Raw genomic sequence first — 20,944 nt, 5'->3', positions numbered from 1 at the left:
GTGCATTTCGGGATGCCAAGCCCGACGGTCATGAGTGTCTTCTTAGATCGGCATGTGTCACAGTCCTATTCATTGTGTTCTGGGGAAAGACACGAGTTGCACACTTTATTCAAGTCGGCGCGAGGATACTTGACGCAGCACCCGGGACAAAATTTAAATGGAGTCCGTTCCATCGACTGCGAGCTGACCCAACGCGGCTAGGTCCAACGGCCTTCCACGAAGTTCCCGATCGAATATTTGAGTCAATACGATACACGTAGAATGGGAAACACGATCGAATAACAATACTGTTGAGGGCAGTGAATTGTGCACAGAGGGGAACCCAAGAAATGGTGTCGAACCGGAGCGCCACAATTCACGTCCGAACCCGATGGCCGAAAAACCACAATCTAACAATGGAGTCGATGCCCATGCGCACTGTCACCGAAAGTAGGAGTCACCTACCTAGTGACTAGAAAGACTTCTACGAAGAAAAACATGCAAACATCCTGACCAAACACTAGATGGCAGGAGTATGGAAAGCATGTGATCTACAGCACACATGCCTCGAACATACTAGTTCCGCAATTTCCTGTGGTTCCTGATATTACTACGCTTTTAACAATGATGCTATCTACTGCTAATGTCTTTTCTGTTATTGATTTGAAAAATGCATTCTATGTCAGGACTGGAGACGAGGATTATGCCTTCTTTCTTCACTTTAATAACATAGCAGCGTTTAGGATAACAAAAGACTACATTTCCCATGAACCAAAGGGAAAAGGTAGTCAAAAACAAAACACACGGTAACAACCAATCCTCATTCAGTAAACCACTGTCCAATCGGGGGCAAGCCAGGCCAACATAGTTCATCGTCCGTGTTCTCTATTCCTTCGCTGCCACGCAGCAAGATTAGTGCTCTTCAGTTTTCTCTCACACGATACCTGGGTACTGCAAACTGTGAGGGGTTTTCATATAGAGTTCCAAGGGACCCCAGTGCAAAGGCCCCCCCCCCCCCCCCCCCAAAATCCAGTTTTCTGCCCAGGATGCTCTCCTGGTGGGCGAAGAAGGAATCTTCTCTTCTCAGGAAGGGCGCTAGCACCCTTACTACTCCTCACCCCAGGGTTTTTTTTAGCAACATTTTTCTGGTCGACAAGACCGATGGCGGCAAGAGACCTGTGATAAATTTGAGCGAGTTCAATCAATGGCTGGTTTACCGCCATTTAAAAATGGAGGGAATCCATCTCTTCCGGGATGTTCTTTGGCCCCTCGATTGGATGGTCTGTTTGGACTTCAAGGACGCTTATCTGGTGGTCCCGGTGTTCTCACCTCACCGTCTGTTTCTCCAATTCATCTGGCGTCATCTCACGTATGAATTCACGTCCCTCCCTTTCAGTCTCTCGTCGGCCCCCTGGTGCTTCACCAAGGTTCTCAAACTGGTGGTGGAATACCTGTGGTCCAGGGGAGTCAGGATGATTGTGTATCTCAACGATCTACTCTTGATGGCTGCTTGTCCCCGTAGCCTGACAAAACACCTTCAGATGGCTGTGTCTCAGCTTCAAGAACTCGGGTTTGTAATAAACGAGAAAAACATCACTGTTACATCCTACTCAGATCATTACATTCTTGGGGTTCGTCAGACTTCACATCATCCACTCTCAGCCTTCCGGCCAGGAAGTGTGAGAAAGTGGCTCTGTATATACTGTTCCCAAATAGGTACAGTGTGTACAGAGTCCACAGTCCCCAGAAGTTTGGCAGAGGTTAAAGTTACATATAACCTTACTCTCTAAAGTGGTAGCTTGGTCGAGCAGTAAGGCCATAGCAGAGGACAGTGTACAGCATTTGTTGTACACACTCAGTCAGCTAATGGTCTCACACACTCAAGAACTGAACTCTAGGCCAATGGTTTATATAAAAAAATATATGGTTTTATTTTAGAACCAACAATAGGTATTAAAATATACTTTCTCAGAACGAGATGCTTTAGTTATATACTTTTGCAATATGCAATTGACTTCTGTAGGTAATAGTTACAGGTTGTTGCGATAGGAAACACAATAGTACATTGAGCTCAATGGGAGTTTTAAGTTGTTTGTAATAGATTACTTTCAGGATTACTTTTCTAACTCCAGGACTGGATCCTAGATTCAGTCCTGGGACAGTTCATGGAAACAAGTGAGTAAAGTCAACTTAGCTACTGTTGTGATTTTTAGGCAATATTTTGCTATTTTAAAAGTTGACACTAAGAAGAAATTTCATAGAAAAACAGTCAATGATTCCCTATGGGAGAAAATTCAAGTTACAGGTATAGTATATTCTCGTTACTTTTGTAATCCAGTACTGGGCTCCTAGGCGCAGTACTGGGACCTCTATCTAAAACAGGTAAGCAATTACGTTTTCGCAGTTGGTACGATTTTTAAAGAATATTTGTAGTTTGCAAAAATCGATACTTGGAAGAAATTTCAGAAGAAACCAATAAATGTTACCCTATGGAGGAAAATTGGATTATCGGCTTTTGGGTAAGTACTCGACTGGCAGAGTTAAGGTTCTGGGCACAGACTCAGGGGTCTCCCAGGGTCAGGTAAATACAGTTGTTACACCCTCAGCGGCACAGGGGCAGCTGGGTGCAGAGTGAGTTAGGCCCAACGTTATCCTATGGGAGGCAGGGGGGCCTTGGTTGGTGGCTGCTGACTAGCAAGCCACGCGGCTGTGGGAGCTGGGCTCCTGGTCACTTGCTCAGGGCAAATGGGGAAGTAGGTAGGAGTAGAGGTTACACTGCCAGGGCCACTCGGGCGGCTGGGTGCAGGGTGCTTTTGAGCCTTCGGGCACTCAATGGATTTCAATGGGAAAGCTCCAGGATGAACAAAGGCTGCAAGCTCGGGGATGAAGATTCTTCAGGTGCCACCACCACTTCGAGAGGTAAGTTGGGTAGTTGGAGGATAGGTAGGTACCCCGGGATTGGGCACAGGGGGCCACGGGGCGCCGCGTGCAGGGGTGCCTTTTGGTGTCGGGGAAATCTTACCCTCAGTTGATCGCGGTTGGGGGGGGCACCTTGTTCTGAGGCTGCAGGCTCCTTCAGGAGTGTCAAGGGAGGTCCTTGGGTGCCGGACTTGGGGTCACAGTCGCCGTGGGGTCGTCCTCGTGGTCTTTGTCCACTCCGGCACTGGCCCGGCCGCTAGGTTCACTCACTAATTTTTGGGTTCTCCTTGGCAGACCCATGGGGAGAGACATGTCTTCCAGTGTTACTGTGCTCACTTAAATCCTTCCTCGTTGAATTCAACGTGCGTGGATAAGTGCCAGATTAGACAACTACCTTCCCTGTTACCTACCACTGGTATGTCCTGAGCAATAGGGTGGTGTAGACTCCTTTTGATAAATTCAATTATCTGATTTTCCGGCCATTATTCTGTTCTCTGGGACACTCCATCATGTGTGTCCTTGATCAGCCGGCAACTGCTGAGGCATAACTCTTTTAAAGACTAGGTGAGTTCTTTTGCCTTCCCCTTCGCCATTTTGTTTTTGTGTGAGTCCCGTTTTTATGATATTTGACTATGTGCTCATTTGAACCTTTCCACTTAAGTCATTACTATAGTTTCGTGTTGATGACATTATTACAGTTGAGTGATGTTATTATGCACATCTGTGCACACTATGGGTTATAGTTATACAGTTCATGGTGTTGAGAGAGCCTTTTACTGCCATTATGTTTATACGGTACTAACCTACTTGGGTTTGAGTATGATTTTTTTCTTTTTCCAGATTGTCCTCTATGCCAGTGGGTAAATGTTTTTCCCGCGGTCTCTTCGTGTGATAGGTAGGTGTTTCCACCTGATCACAGTGTGTAGATAGTTTTCACCATGGTCCTGAAGAATTGCCACTGATCCCCCTGACAATTAGGCATGAAACATGTTGACCTCGATAGCAAGAGTAGGGCGCATACATTTTTGATCCACTATGGTCATATAGCTGCCATACACTCTCTATTTTTTAATCAGGTAGGGAGCCCAACACGGAAAAGGATTTCGCACTGGACTTCCTGACCTGTTTTAACCTCTGCACTCACTAGCACATCACATCTACACTTTATAGGTCCCTCACCCCCATGCCACCATACGGCATGGAACAAAAGATCTCCGCCAAAGAGCCCCTCATTTGGTGCCCGTTGGGTATTGCAGCGCCGACCCGACGAGGAGCAGGCCCAATGATTAAGCAGGACACCTGCTGGCTGGGTGTGTGAGGGCCCTAGTTCCAAAGGAAACAATTTTCCTGCAGTATAACATCAGCGTGATTACCTGTATTCATAGTGGTTCTTGTACATAGCTCTTTATTCCCCTTCTGTTCTATGACCCATTTTAGGAACAACGTACCTTCTTTTGTTACATACCCAGGAGTTGGGCACAGGGGGCCGCAGGGCGGCGGGGTGCCTTTTGATGTCGGGAAATCTTACCCTCTGTTGATCGCGGTTGGGGGGGGGGGGTACCTGGTTCTGAGGCTGCAGGCGTCGTCAGGTGCGTCGAGGTGAGTCCTTGGGTGCCGTATTTGGGGTCACAGTAGCCGGAAGTCCTCTGGGTCTTTGTTCACTCCGGCACAGGCCAGGCTTGGCGGGTGCAGAGTGTGCAGGGTTCGCGGTTCCGGGCTGATGCCAGGGGTTAGAACTTTATTTGAGCAGAGCCACTGCTCATGGGAGTCCCAGATGCTCAGTCACAAGGTAGCCAGGTCCTCCGGGGTTTGTGAGGTTGCTGGCCACAAGAGGTGCCGGGATGTAGCAGGAGCAGGTTCGAGGGTCGACAGGCCGGTACGGCTGGGGCCAAAGCAGTTGGTGTCTTCCTCTTCCTAGCAGCTGCACGGCAGGTCGTCTTTCTTGCTCTTCTTTCCTTTTTCGGAATCTGGAATCTAAGGAAGGAAGGTTCAGGGTGCCCCTAAATACTAGATTTAGGGGCGTTACAGGTAGGTGAAGGGCAGGGACCAATGGGTCCCTGCCCTGGGGTGGGTACACCCCCTATCCTGCCACTCTCCTGTGGGAGGGGGGGCAGTAGCCTAGTCCTGATTGGGCAGGGCTTCCCATCTTCAAGATGGCAAGGGCCCAGAGATGTGCTTCACCTCGCCTCCCCCACCTGAGGGGTGGGGTTGGCAGAGGCTTGCACATCCCTTGTCCTTACTTGGGGTTTCCGGACAGTGTTCCCGCCAGAGTGGGGGTCAGAACCGGTGGGGGCCAGTTGCTGAGTACAGCAAGTGGCCTGGGGAAGCTCACAAAGGTGGCATGCCTTTGAAGCTTACCCCTGCCCATCCTGGGGGAGGAGACCTAGCACCTCGCCCAGGATGTGCATTGTTGCAGGCCCAGGAGAGCGGGGGCTCTCCACCCAGGGGTCCAGCAACATGTCTGCTGTGTGGCAGCCTAGGAAGCCTCTCAGACCAGATGTGGATTGTAGGTTAGGTTTCAGGGGGCATCTCTAAGATGCCCTCTGTAGTGCTTTGTACATTAAATCTCACACTGGCATCAGTGCGGGTTTAATGTGCTGAGAAGTTTGATACCGAACTTCTCAGTCTTCAGTGTTGCCACTATGGTGCTGTGGAGTTCGTGTTTGACGAGCTCTCAGCACCATATACTCTTAAATGGCAGCACTGCACTTCCAGTGCCCAAGAATGGACCTGGGTACTGTGGGGGCACAGTGCTCATGCTCCTGTGCCCACACCACTGGCATAGGGCACCCAGCTAGAGGGGTGGCTGATGTATGCCAGGGCAGTGTAGGTTGTGGGCATGGCACACAGGGATGTGTGCCATGTCGACTCTTTGTTTTGTCTTGTACCCAGACACTCAGCCTGCAAGGGCAGTGTGTTTGTGTTAGGGTACAGGGCCTCTAAGGGTGGCACAATGAGTGCTGCAGCCCTGGTCACAAGACCCTGGGTACCTAGGGTACCATTTACCAGGGGCTAACATGTGGCCAGGGTTTGCCAATTTGGCTTTAAGGTTTTTAGGGAAGGAACATAGGCCCTGGGCACCCGATTGGCAGGAGTACAGGGCACACTCAGTCACAGTACATTCAGCAATTCAGCAAAAAGTGGGGGCATACCATGCAAGAAAGATGGCACTTTCTCACAGGAAGGTCTCCAAGATCCGTCACGAGTTGCGTCACGTTCTTGCCAAGCAACTTGTTTCCCTCCGCCAGTTGGCACGAGTAGTGGGTCTTCTGTCAGCGTCGATCCAAGCCATTTTCCCAGGCCCCCTCCCCTACAGGGCTCTGCAGTGCCTCAAGGTGTTCTTTCTATTATGATTCAAAAGGATGTTGTGGATCTGATGAAGATCGATGAGGGAATATTGAGAATTCATCCCTCCTTCCCGTTTCACTTTTTGATGTTGATGGTATGGAGTGCTCATAACTGTATCTTAATGTGATAAATATTATTTCTTGCAATATATCTTTATTAATTACAGTTAAAAATGTTTAGCTCATGCTAAAAGGCGGGTCTGTTAGAATGGAAAACATTCATGCTTACGCAGTGCCCTATGCAAGTTAGCATTCGTTGCACCATTTTCTTTTCAGGCGCCTTTTTAGGCTGTTCGAAACTACTCTCGTTTGATTCCCAAGTATAGTTTCTTCACTTAGGTTTTGTTTCAGTAATGAGTACACTGTTATTAGTGCATACCTTTCTCACTAGATAAGAGGCCCTCGCCCACTTGTCTGTTGGCGGGCCCAGGATGGAACGACCTCGGACTATGTTAGTTTGCGTAAGATACGAGAGTTTAAAACATTTTGTGTATTTCACTGTTCAGCTGCAGCTACCTGGAAAATTGCACTGTGGGCATGTTCTTGCCCGGCTATGAAACGTACATAATGTATCTTTATGCTTGTTGATTTTAGTCCTCTCTGTAGCACTCCTGGCGGCTGTACAAATGGAGCTCCACTCTGAGTGCACATAAATAAAAACAGTTATTGGTTTGTATTCCCTACTACCTGACCGACTCTTCACTTGGTACAAAAGGTCGAGTGGTGGTCATTAGTGACCCGGGTGGCCCCAAGCGGGTCACTTGCTTCATCCAGAACAGCTCTGATGAAAGGGAGAGTCTGAGAGGGAGTCAGGTGTGACTTCGGCACGTTGATTGTGAACCCCGGCGAATGCAGGAGGTTCACTGTAATCTAGAGGTGGAAGATGACAGCCTGGGACAAGCAGTCAGTCATCGAGATAGGAGAAGACTGGCACCCCTAATATGCGCAGATGAGCTGTGACCACCACCATCACCTTGGTGAACACCAGAGGGGCAAAGTAAGGCCAAAGGGGAGCACAGTGAACGGAAAGTGCTTGGGACCTACTGTAAATCACAGGTAATGCCTATGAGCAGGCATGATGGGAATGTGAAAATAGACAACCTGCAAGTCCAACGCTACCCTCCAGACTCCTCAGTCAAGACCTGAGCTGGAGTGAGCATCTTGAACGTTTCCTTTCTGAGGAAGTAGTTGAGGGCCTGCAGATCTAGGATAAGAAGCAGGCCTTTTTCCTTCTTCTGGACCAGAAAGTAGCGGCAATAACAAACACAGCCTACTTCTGGCACCGGACCCTCTCTATGGCTCCCTTGGCCAAGAGAGTCATGACTTCCTATTGAAGAAAAGTCAAGTGATCCTCCGTCTGCTGGTCGTAAGTTGGAGGCATGGAGGGAAGGGTAGTCTTAAAGGGGAGGGAGTAGCCCCTTTTGACTATATGAAGAACCTACCTGTCCGACATGATGTTTGCCAGTGGTGGAGGTGATTACTGATCCCGCCACCAACTGACCGCCCATGATCTTGAAGTGCTGGACTAGGCGGGTTTGGAGGCTGAGGTTGCAGGTGGGGTGGTAGACTGGCCTAACCTCTGGCCGCCCACACACTGGGTCGGAATGAGCCGTGCCCACTACCACGCAGAGGTTGATGAACTTGCGCAGTCTTGTGGCTAGGGTATGGCTGACGCGGCTGAAAGCCCCTTCCGTAGTCCCAAAAGGGACTAAAAGCAGACAGGGCCGTGTGGCCACTAAGAGGCCCAAGGACTTGGCCGTAGCCTGTGAGTCTTTAAAGCGCTCTAGGCCAGGTCTGCTTTGTCTCCGAAGAGATGGGTGCCATCAAAGGCATGTCCATGAGGGTAGTCTGGATATCCCCAGAAAAGAGAAGTTTTCAACCAGGCGTTGCGTCGAACAGCTGCCATCAATGACATCGCTCTGCTGAGCGCGTAGGTCGTATCAAGCCCACGACGAATGGCAAACTTTCTGCATCGGAAATGGAACACGCCTTGTGAGGTAGAGGCGTGGACCACCAAGCTCTCGGGTGTAGGGTGGTTGGTGAGGAAATTTGGTCACCCGGTGCAGGGCGATGGCAGTGGGTGATTATCCTATTCATAGAAGCCCCTGTGCTGGGCTATGGCCAGGTTCCCAGAAGGACATCAGTCAAGACCTCATTGAAGGGGAGGGTTCAGAGGAGGAGACACCCAGCTGCAAGACCTCTGTCAAGATGTTAGGACTTCCACTGAAGGAAGATGAAGGTCCAGGACCTCAGCTGCCATTACCACCTTAGCATATGAAGCTCCCTCCTCCATAGCCACGATGGGGGGAGAAAGCAGGCCAGAATCTGGAGAGGTATACAGTCCAATGGCCTCACCCAGTTCCTCATACCATTCCATTTCATGTTCAGGCTGGTCTTGTAAAGGGTCCAGAAACCCCTCCCAATCTTCCTCCATTCCTAGCCCTTCATAAGAAGGCTGAGGAACCGATCTAAGACAAGGGTGCTGTCAGAGTCGGAAACTGCATTAATAGGCACCAATACGGCTCAGAATCGTCATGGATAAGAATGGCGGCAGTGGCATCTGGAGTCTCTGACATCGGTCCATATCCACCACCGGATCCAGGGAGGTAGCGGGGGGGATCTGAGTCGCAGACGCAGGAACCAAATGGAGCCCCCTCTGAGCCACCAGGGCCCAAAGGAGCACAAGGAGAGTCAGGCTGCCCAAATAGGAGTTACATGGCATCATGAAATTCATTGAGCTGGGCAGGGAATGATCCAGCTCTCGGGAAGGCAGGGAAGTTCAAAACCGGCGCAGGTTCCGCAGAACGAGGCGTAAAGTGCACAGACTCCTCCGTCACGTCGGCCGACAGATGGACAGAGAAAAGTCAAAGCACGCTTCGACTTCTTGTGTTTTTTATGCCTCTTCCCTGACCTACTGACTACTTGAGTGGGAGAACGAGGACTTGGGACTCCCAGAGCGGTGCCTGGACCTTCCTCTCTACCAGGACCGTAAACAAGACCTCCGGGGTGAATGACGCGGTGCTAAGCGCCAGGCCGAAGCACCTTTAGGCATCGCTCCCTCAAAGCTTTCGGAGCCATGTGCTGGCAGTCGGAGCACAACTTCAAGTCATGGTCGCGCTACAGACACCAAAGACAAATCAGGTGTGGCTCCGTAACGGACATGGCGCGGTGGCAGATGATGCACTGTTTGAATCCAGAAGTCTTCTTTGACATGTTGATAAAACCTACACACCAAAAAATGTTTGGCAAAACATCAGACAAAGCCTGTCACAAAGTGACAGAGTGTGGCTCTCTTCACGGATCTACACTGGCTGGCGCCGAAAGAAAAGAACGGAGGTCAGCGCGCCGAGGTGGTGCCTATATAAGTGACAGGGACATCACAATGGCGGAGACGAAGCTGACGACGTCAAGCAAAGACAATTGTTGCCACCTACCGGCACGCAAGGGTATTGCTCGAAGAAAAATCTTATGGATCCAGTCTGACGCCTGGCAAATTAATTCAAAGGTAAGGAATCTGCAGTTAGATGTCTCTATCAGATATATGACATTCTATTTGTGGTAATGACCACATACATTTTACATTCTGTATTACATCACTATAAAGAATATGAATCCTGACTTTTTTTGGTGGGAAGATTTTGCTCAACACTAAAATATTATTTTATTTTTTGTGTGAAAATCATTCCACAGAGAGCAACTCTGAATCAGAGTTAAAGAGCGTGGAAAACAGCAACAGATGTCAGGAAGCCAGCATGGAATGTATATGCTCCGCTGATATCATGCCTATGTTGAGACAGAGCCAATTACCAACTTCTGGGCAAGAGATCTTTTACAAACTTTCCAGATCGAGCCTGGCGCATAGAGAGACTGAAAAGGTGAGGAATCCCCAGGCAAAAGTATCCATCAGTAATTTACTTTCTAATACAAAATGTAGAGTACATTATTAGGAAAGGTAAGATTGATTAATTCCTTACAGTTTTTGAAGAAAACACCTCAATTTAAAAAACAGCTTTCTCACCTCCAACGACAGATAGCAGCTGCTGAAGAAGATTGACATAAATTTGAGCAGTGTTGGTCTCTCCACCTTTAGAAGATGGAGGAGATGAGGATATTGAGCTCTCAGAGAGTAAGCTTCTCAGGTAGCGTCCAATGGCCGGAGCGTGATCTTGCATATCCACTAAACTTTGTGAGGTAGGCACCACTCCTGCACTATGGGCAAGGCACATTCGAAGGTACAAAATGATCTGAAACAACAGACACAATATTTAACAAGCATTGGTAAATGCATTAGGTTTCGCCTATGTGATTAATAATAAGCAGTTTTTTGTTGTAAGTTGTAGCTTGATGAGTAGGCGGACAATATAAGTTACAGGAAGTCTGTTGAAGTGTTATTACTGGTTTATGTAAAAAAAAAAAGGCAATATATTGTGCTGGTACTAGTAGTATAGTGCAGGTAAGTAATAGCAACATTTGGAAAAATGTAATGATTGGGAAAATAACAGAATTAATTGATGTACTAGCAATATTATGTGTTTGGAGGAGTGCTGACAACTGCACCTGCTGCGCCATTCAAATAATTGAAACCATTCAAGCTAACTGCAGAAGATAGATACACTGAGGACAATTGTATTTTGAGTTCAGTGACAGGCTCCTTGTCTACTTCCCAAACAACCCACAATGCTCATGGCTGTATAACACTTAGACTTAGAGTAAAGATGCATTTTAGGGTAAATCTGGGTAGAGAAATATCCAGGATATCAGATGCCACATATAGTTATCTTAGCACTTACTTAAAAGCACTCATCCTAGATGAAAAGTATGAGGCTATATCCTCTGCCCAAGTATTCAAATTGACAAACACAATCACCTGATCGACTGCAAGATCCAATTTCGGTGCGTGTCCTGCATGTAATCTTCAAAGAAACTATAACTGTCTGACACAGGACTTATTTTGCTTAAACTGCCAACCTTTCTTGTCTATTAATTAGCCATTGCCACTACCAATTCCCAGGGACTCTATTTTTTTTTATATGTACAACCCTCACTCCACATCTTGTCTTGTCTACCTGTTTTCTTGCTCTTATACTCCCTACTTCCTCTGCAGGGTTACTGTCTCGCCTCTCTAGTTGATGCATCTCTAATGTTTCTCCTATCTGCCACATCTCTGCCAACAACAGTGATCTACCACCTGTCCCCTGTATCCTCAGGAGAGCTCCATCTGTCCTCTAGCTCTCCTTAGCAGCTCTCCCTCATTTGGGTGTGTCTCTTTGCAACAATTACTATTTCTCTCTCTTTTCTAATGTCATCCCTCTGCTCGGTTTTCTTCTCCTTTCTTTCCATCTCTCTCCCCCCACCCCCAACCGCTATCCCCCTCCATTTTGGACCTGCCCTTTGGCTGTCCTACAGACATGGACAGGAACGCAGTCAGTATAGCAAATTGTACAATATGCCACATAATAAAATAGTGAGTGCAAAGTAGCAGAAAGAACCTCAGCAAAATGGTCCTCTATGTGAACAGGCATAGTAAAAATCTGTGTATTTGTGCAAAAATAGCCAAGAATGGAATGCTTGTAATTTTAGAGGGACTCTTAACGGTCAACAGGCAAGATGCGCTGCGCACAGCTGTACCACTTGCAACAGAGCCAAGGAACAAAGGTTCTCACTTTTCACCTACCGTATTCTCGGCCTTTGCATTGCGTTACCTGGGATTCCAAGCAGAGGCTACTGACCTATGAAAAGGTATATGATTCAATGGCAGTCCAGTACCTCAGAAAGACCAGTGCAGCTGAGTCATACAGGTACAAATCGGTCCCAGCCTTTTGGAGCAGACATGGGCTCCAGACATTGACTTATCTTCAAGCATTCATTACTTTCACTCGCAATCAAATTTTCATGTGGGGCATCATCAGCCACTTCTGGCCTTTTAGCCAGCAAGCTCAGACCTTTACAACTACATTTGCAACCTTAAAATGAAACTAAAAAGCTGGGAACACTTTGTATAAATCTGGTGAAAAGCCCAGACTGTCTACAGATGTTGATATGACATGGATCCACTCGGCTGCTAAGCTTGTGCAGATACTACTTCTATTCAGCAGCAGGTCCTTCTTATAGAGGGGCTGAGCTACGCCAATGGCTGCAACTGGTCCCTTCCTACAAGTTCATATACTTTTGGAGCATGCTCTAGGGGCCGCGTCCTGCAGTCTACACTCAAAGACCTGAGACAGTATCCTGCTCTAGGACGGAGTCCTACAGCAGGATACACTAGAAGAGGGATCAAAACCACCCTGCAGCCAAAAAGTGCTTGGTAAGTAGGTTGAGTGCAAATTGGAACACAGGACGCACTCTAAAGCGGTGGGCCATCTTAGAGGGTGGGTGAGTCTGTGAGGAGCACGTCAGAATCACAGGAGTTCCGAAGTGCACAATACAGTGAAAGATTGAACCCAGGTGCCTGCCGTGAGGCCAGGGCTATAGCATACCGTAGAGATAGGAGATATCATAGGGAACAGGCAATGATCATGAAAGACATAAAAACATATTTTACAATCGGAATCACATATTTGACATGCACGGTTACTGGCGTCACATGCTACCATCACAGGCACAGAACACCATGAGCTAACTCTCCAGAATAATAAAAGTAATGATTTAGAATAAAGTTAATAAATCTCTGTGGAATGGCGCACAATAAAACCAGTAAAAATAAGCATAGCATGTAAACAATTATGAAGATACAGCTTATAATGAAAATGATCTACTACTAAAGACATACATTCTTCAAAGAGAAACATTGCTTTTTATATTAGTAACAGCTGCAACATCCTAGATACTGCCGAAAGCAATGGGAATTAAAAAAAGGCCAAGAGTAGGAGAGGAGTTCAAATTCATGGATGTTAGTGCTGCTCATAGATTTGATAACTAGCCCTTGCCTTAAAAGACAAGTGGAATTCGATGGAAAGAGATCAGAATCTTTTCTGTGAGTTGTTGGTATACCAAAGGAGAAAAAAGCACCCATTGTCCAACTGTAGGCACCTCACAGAAAAACTTTTCAGACGAAGGCCTTTTGAATGCTATTTGACAAGAAGGTGGTGGAGACAGGTGGAACCAGTGAAAAATTGAGGAACTGTAGAACAAGTTACTTACCTTCGGTAACGATATATCTGTAAGAGACATTAGTTAGTGATAGATTTCTTACCTTAGAATTACCCCCAGGCGTCAGACTGGATCCGGAAAAGGCGAGTAATGCCTTTGAGAAATCTATTTACGACAGGAGACTTGAAAGGAGAGGGCTGATCAGGGAGCCTGAGAAAGGCCGAAATTGCAGAAAGATAGCCCTTAATAGTGACCAGAGCAGAGTCCTGCCGGGCCAAAAAAAGAAGGAACAAAAGGACTTCTGAAAGAGGGGTAGAAACGGAATCCACAGCCTTTGCTGTGCACCATGCCATTAATTTGTTCCACCTGCAGGCGTATACCGGTTTATTGGAGGGACGCCTGGCTGCCAGAATATCACAGACTTCAGGAGGCAAGTCAAATGGAATCAACTGTCGCCGCTCAATCTCCATGCATGGAGGTGGAGGCTGGACAGGTCAAGGTCGAGGCCGGACAGGTCAAGGTCGAGGCCGTCCCCCGATGCTGCGATCCTCCCGAAGAGGCAGTCGGATCAGGGGATCCACGATCATACGGAGTAGATCGGGGTACCAAACTCTTCGAGCCCAGTCCGGAGCCACAAGAATGACTTGGGCCCGGTCACACGGTATAGGCGTACAATAGACCGCAACGTCACTCATGATGAAAAGCGTCGCCGAGCGAGTGCCACCTTGGAAATTCCAAGGCGCAGAACTGCTGACATTGCGTGTTCTCATCAGTGGCGAACAGATCTAACCAAGTCTCTCCCCACTGTTAAAAAAGAGACCTTGCACCACCTCAGAGTTAAGATGCCATTCGTGATCCATCATGCACCTGCGGCAAAGTTTGTCCGCCCTGGCGTTCAAAGAACCTGCCAAGTGTTGAACCACCAAGGAAATGCCTTGACATTCCAGCCATGTCCAGAGACGCAGAGCCTCCTGACTTAGGGTCCACGAACCCACCCCGCCTTGCTTGTTGCAGTACCACATGGCGGTGGTATTGTCTGAACACCTGCACCACTCTCCCCTTGACAGAGGGAAGGAATGCTTTCAGTGCAAGGAGGATCGCCCAGAGCTCCAGAAGGTTGATATGGAGCCCGGACTCCTGATCTCCGCCTCTCCCATGTGGCCACCCCATCCCAGGAAGGACACATCCGTCATTGGGGAAGGGAGAGTGATCTAACGCTGACCAAATGCTGGTTCGTGAGCCACCACTGCAACTGCTGTGCAGTGCCCTCCGAGATCTGGATGTACTCTGACAGGTCCCCTTGATGCTGCGCACACTGGAACTTCAGGTCCCACTGCAGAGCCCGCATGTGCCATCTGGCATGATTGGTCAGCAGGAAGAAGTAGGCCATGAGGCCCAGCAGCCTCAAGGTCATCCTGACCGAAAACCAGGACAAGGCCGAAAGATCGGAATCATAGCCCGAATGTCCCGGACTCTCTGCTCAGGAGGATACACTCGAAACTGCGCTGTGTCCAGAACCGCTCTGATAAAGAGGAGCTTCTGAGAGGGAATCGGGTGCGACTTCGGCACGTTGATGGAAAACCCCAGCAAATGAAGGAGGTCGGCCGTAGCTTGGAGGTGGGAGATGAATGTTTGGGGTGAGCCCGCCTTCAACAGCCAGTTATCGAGATAGGGGAAGACTGAAACCCCTGGTCTGCGCAGATAAGCTGCAACCACCGCCATCACTTTCGTGAACACCCGAGGGGCGCTGGTAAGGCCAAAGGGGAGCACGGTGAACGGAAAGTGCTCGTGGTCTACCGTGAACCGTAGGTAACGCCGGTGTGCCGGCACGACGGCAGGACGGGGATATGAAAATAAGGGTCCTGCAAGTCCAACGCCACCATCCAGTCTTGCGGGTCGAAGGCAGACAAGACCTGAGCAAGAGTGAGCATCTTGAACTTCTCCTTCGGAGGAAGCGATTGACGTTCCGAAGGACCAAGATAGGACGCAGGCCCTTGTCCTTCTTTGGAACCAGGAAGTAGTGGGAGTAACAACCACGACCTACTTCTGGCGTCGGAACACACTCTATGGCCCCCTTGGCCAAGAGGGCCACAACTTCCTGCTGGAGAAGTGCCAAGTGATCCCCAGACATGCCGTGGTTCCGAGGTGGCATAGCTGGAGGAGCAGTCTCAAAGTGGAGGGAGTAACCCCTTCGGACTATCTGTAAAACCCACCTGTCCGAAGTGATGGTGCGCCCGTGGGGGAGGTGATGGCGAATCCTCCCACCCACTGGCGTTTGGTGGGCCTAAAACACCAGACTAGGAAGGTTTGGAGGCAGTGGCAGCAGGGGAGGTGGCAGATTGACCCGCCCACTGGCCCCGTGACCCACCTCTGCGGGTCCCACGTCTGCGGTTGCGCCCAGACTGTTGCTGAGTAGGCCTGTGGCTTTGAAACAAACTTGTTTGGGTGCCCCTTCCTTGGCCACGAAAGGAGCGAAAAGCAGAAGAAGTGTGCGTGGCCAAAAGGCCCAAGGACTTGGCCGCAGCCCGCGAGTCCTTAAAACGCTCCAACACAATATCTGCCTTGTCGCCAAAAAGGCGAGTGCCATCAAAGGGCATGTCCATCAGAGTGTTCTGGAGATCCACGGAAAAGCCAGTTGTCCTCAGCCAGGTGTGGCGGCGTAGCGCCACTGTCGTGGAAATCGCTCTGCCCAGCGAGTCGGCGATATCAAGGCCACAACAAATCGTGAACTTGGGTGTGTTTCTCCCCTCAGCAATAGTTTGGGAGAGCACCGTCCAGGCCTCCTCCGGACATTGGGGCAGCACCTGCGCAACCGTATCCCACACATGGGAATAACGGCCCAAGAGGCATGCGGTGTTCACAGACCGCAGCTCTGAACTGGCGGAAGTGAACACTTTCTTCCCAAACTGCTCCAGTTTCCTAGACTCCCTGTCTGGTGGTGCAGAAGGCAATGCGCTTGGAGACGCAGAAGCTTGGACAACCAAGCTCTTAGGAGTAGGGTGTTGACAGAGGAAAATGGGGTCACCCGGGGCCGGGCGAGGGGAGTCGGCGACGTTCCTATCCACAGGAGCCCCTGTGTTGGGCCTGGAACAGGTGCCCAAAAGGACGTCTGAAAGTGCATCATTGAACGGTAGTAGCGGCTCCAGAGTGGAAGACGCCGGCCAAAGCACTTTTGTCAGGAGGTTAGTCCTGAAGGCCACTGTAGGGACCTCGAGGTGAAGAGCCGCGGACGCCCTACGCAACACCTCCGAATAAGTACCGTCTTTCTCCATAGCCACGGTAGAAGGAGACAGTGTGCCAGGTTCTGGAGAAAAGTCCAGTCCGCCTGTGTCCTCCAAATCCTCTTCCCAGTCCGGCTCCAACTCGCATTGGGCTGCAAGAGGGTCCTCCCCATCCTGCATAACCTGCAGAGCAGGTTGGAAAGAAGGTGGATGGATAAAGGGATAAAAATTCCCCATTGGCGTCAGCCGACACCAGTCCGGCACCGTCTCCACGTCTGGGTGGAACCCAGGCCCGGCCAGCGATGTCAGTGGAGGTCATATGAGGCCAACCGGCATCGGCTGTGATCCAGGCATGGGTCCACGGGGGTCTCGCGGCGCCAAGGACTCAAAAGAATAGAGCCAAAAAGTCCCAAAAAACTCAGTCACAAATTGACTGGGGGTACCGCTCTCTCCAGATCTGCGCTTGCTGGCGCGGAAGAATAAAGAACTGACGTCAGCGCACGTGGGCGAGTCGAAGTAGCTCCAGCGACTTCATCTCGGCGACTAAGACGCCTTTGACTTACGCGGAGCCGCACGACAATGCCTGCCGACGCGCAGGGGTACTGCTGACGAAAGCTTTCCAGATCCAGTCTGACGCCTGGGGGTAATTCTAAGGTAAGGAATCTATCACCAACGCGTCTCTTTCAGATCTTCAAATCAAAAACAGGACATATGTAAAAACACAGAAGCCACCTCAGGGTCCTGAAAATATACAAAATAGGGATGTCTGTGCTTATGAAAAAGGTATTCAGGATTTTCAAAAGATTATTTGTTGTGGACATGCGCTATGGACACAAATGTGGCCACCCTAAAATACATATATAGGAGACAAAGATTTTAAGCATAGAGTCTTAAAAGGTTATGTATAGCAGAAATAATTCGGGTCTTTCTCGAGACTCTTCTGAAGTCCAACAAAAACAAAAAGGCCTAAAGACCATTAGGCAGTCTTCTTTGATTTAAAGGTACATGTTTTGAGTGCTGTGCAGGTGGAGGCTGCACATTATTTCCTGACAAAATCAGGACTAGCATTTAATCGCACTTTAAGGAACGGGTTCAAATGGGTGTAGTAGGTGATATGGGGGGGGTCTCAATAACGCACCAATTTAAATATCTGCCAGTTAAGGAACAGTAGGGGACTTGGAAGTTTGCCCAAAACAGCTGGGGTTGTGCTTGGTTTCCTCCTTCTATGTCTCATGCCAACCACAGAAAATAATAAAGTTTATGTCTTACACTATTATTAAAGACAGACATGGATATGCTGTTAATGTAAAGTTAATTCTCCTGATGAGTAGTTTGAAGAATTAAGTAATTGAGAGTCGCTCCAACATTTCAAATGTTTGTTTGTAAAAATGTCTAATAAAGATTACATAAGATTACATCTTAAAAAATGTTCACTTAAGAACTGGACTCTCAAATATTCCATCACACGGCAGACTTCGGGGGTGACAGAGACTTTGGAGTAACCGCACTCTGAATACGGAGATGTCCACCAGCCCAGTCGACATCTCTGACCATAGTTTTGAAAGTATGCCGTAGAGCTCTGTCAACATGATGATGTTGTCCAACACACTTTCAATAATTTCTTTATATTTTAAAAAACAAAATCCCAAAGCAGGTTTTTCATTTAGAGAACAAAAAAAAACAAAAAAAAACGATTGACCCCACTCACCATGGACGTTTTCTCCCAGTTACTTTCACTTACCACCACATTTTTTATGGCAGTATGTGAAAGTAAACACTGCCCATTCGACCACCCACTCTAAAATCGGGTGGGCGGTCGAACGGCCAAACCTCCAACAGACCTTACTCCATCAAGCTGTCTGAGGAGAATGTCAGCGACAGAGACTCAGTAGTCTCAAGTGCTCCATACTAAGTGTCTGCCCAACTGTAAATCAGGTTGGTGGTCCGTCAGTTTGACAGACAGGGTGCTTTGTCACTCTACCCTCTCTGCCCAACTCTAAATCAGCCCCTAAATCAGTCTTATATTCATGCATCATAGTTATAGCTCAATTAACCCCTTCGATGCTCATGACGGAACGGTTCCGTCATGAGCATCGGTTGGGCTGTGCTCATGACGGAACCGCTCCGTCATGAGCACAGCCCCTGGGGGAAGCGCTGGCGCTCCCCCCCTGGGGCATCGATCGTGCCCCCACAGAGGGGGATGGCAGCGGAAGAGTTTCCGCTGCCACCCCCGAGACCCCCACGCTTCCTGATAACGTCAGCGCGCACAGCGCGCGCCGGCGTCATCAAGAAGCGTTGGACGCGCTGGAATCCATTTCTTCCAGCGCGTCCAAGGTAGCAGCAGGTATGTTCCCTCGTCCGGTGGGGGCCGCGGGGGTGATTTGTTTAGTATTGAGGCATCGGGGGAGAGGAAAGAGTATTTCCTCTCCCCTGATGTCTCAATACAGGGCATTCCTGCTCCACGATCGCGCACAGCGTCGCGATCGTGGAGCAGGGATGCCCCACTAGACACCAGGGATGTGATGTGTTTTATTTGGGAAGCGACCCCTTGGGCAAGGGTCGCTTCCTAGGTGGCCAAAATGATTGGAAGACTTTTCTGCCCCCCCTGGGGGCAGATCGGTCGTCTTTCTGCCCGTTTCTGCCCCACTAGACACCAGGGATGTGTTTTGTTTTATTTGGGAAGTGACCCCTTGGGCAAGGGTCGCTTCCTAGGCAGGCAAATTAATTAGAAGACTTTTCTGCCCCCCCTGGGGGCAGATCGGTCGTCTTTCTGCCCGTTTCTGCCCCCGGGGGGGGCAGAAATGCCCACTAGACACCAGGGATGTCTTTTTCTTTATGTAGGAAGCGGCCCCTTGGGCAAGGGTCGCTTCCTTTGGGGCATAAATAATGGGAAGACTTTTCTTCCCCCGTGGGGGCAGATCGGTCGTCTTTCTGTCCGTTTCTGCTCCTGGGGGGGCAGAAAAGCCCACTAGACACCAGGGATGTATTTTTCTGCATGAGGAAGCGACCCCTTGGCAAAAACTGTTTGCATTTGTGCTCGATGTGTATTTTGTTGTCTTGAGAGTAATTTTCATTTTTTTTCTTCTTTCTAGTTGGATATCGTTGGTTTTTGCTGTGTCACTGCAAAGTAGGTTCCGGTGAGTGTAGCGGTCTCTTGTAATTGAATTCTATAGTTTTGAGTACATTGATCATTGTGATAAAGGTACACATTTCTTTACTTACTTGGTTTGCACATTGTTGGTTGTTGTTGACTTGTTTGTGCAGTTTTCTATCTTAGTAAGTATAATGGCTAGCCGCAGGATTACTGCTCAGCAGGTTGTTGGTTTGCTGTTTGAGTCTTCCTCTGATATTGATTCTGAGACTGACTCTGCATCTGAGGGAGAGGAGGCAGGGGACGATTCTGGCAGTGAGTTGTCTCTCCATATGGAGTCATCGGATGATGAAGATACTCTTAGTGCGGATGAAGTGCCTGTGTTAGAGGAGGAGACTGATGTGCCGATAGTGCGGCAAGAGGCATCTGGGCTGCAGCCTGGGGCTCCAAGGCTTCCCGTTGGTGTAGTGCGGCAAGAGGCTTCTGGGCTGCAGCCTGCGGCTGCAAGGCTTCCCATTGGTGTAGTGCGGCAAGAGGCATCTGGGCTGCAGCCTGGGGCTGCAAGGCTTCCCGTTGAAAGTGATGACCTCTGGGTTGCCCCTGGCATGGTGCAGCCGGCATTGCCAGAGTTTACTGGTGTTCCAGGGTCTAGAGTGAATACTGAAAACTTTTTGCCGGTAAATTTTTTTCAGTTGTTTATGGACGATGTGTTTTTGGCAGAGATTGTTGAGCAGACTAATTTGTATGCCGAACAGTTTTTGAGGGACAACAGTGCCAGTCTTAAGTCACACTCTAAAGATACCCGGTGGACTCCCACAAATGTTGAAGAGATGAAGAAGTTCTTGGGTTTAACTTTTTTGATGGGCTTGCTAAGGAAGCCATCAATGTCTTCATATTGGTCTAGCAGTCCCTTGATGGCAACGTCTATTTTTCCGGCAGTCATGAGTCGTGACAGGTATTTGCTTCTGCTTCGGATGATGCATTTTGTTGATAATGGTTTAGCGTTGCCACGAGATCACCCTGACTGTGACCGTCTTTTTAAGATTAGGCCTGTGCTTGATCACTTTGTTGATCGATTTTCTGAGATTTATGCCCCTGGGAAAGAAATTGCAGTGGATGAGTCTTTGGTGTTGTTCAAGGGCCGCTTGGTTTTTAGGCAATACATTCCTAGTAAGAGGGCACGCTATGGAATAAAGCTGTATATGCTGTGTGACAGTAGGACTGGATATGTCTCTAATTTCAGGGTGTACACCGGTAAGGAATCTAGGTTTAACCTCCCTGGTTGTCCGTCCACTTTT

The 20,944-nt window shown here is 48.9% G+C and overlaps 1 protein-coding gene across 2 annotated transcripts in view; it reads right to left on the bottom strand.

Annotated features, from left to right (window-relative positions):
- The window catches only part of ECPAS (Ecm29 proteasome adaptor and scaffold), an 819,497-nt gene that overhangs the window by 548,335 nt on the left and 250,218 nt on the right, over window positions 1-20,944 (bottom strand). For both annotated transcript variants that reach the window (XM_085641278.1, XM_085641277.1), the window contains exon 18: window positions 10,264-10,489. In XM_085641278.1, coding sequence (XP_085497404.1) covers window positions 10,264-10,489 — 226 coding nt within the window. The remainder of the gene's footprint in view (window positions 1-10,263; window positions 10,490-20,944) is intronic.

The sequence above is a fragment of the Triturus cristatus genome, chromosome 2_2 (assembly GCF_964204655.1).
Source record: "Triturus cristatus chromosome 2_2, aTriCri1.1, whole genome shotgun sequence".
Lineage (NCBI taxonomy): Eukaryota > Metazoa > Chordata > Amphibia > Caudata > Salamandridae > Triturus > Triturus cristatus.
The sequence above is the reverse complement of the archived record's forward strand: the minus strand, read 5'-3'. Positions and strand labels throughout refer to the sequence as shown.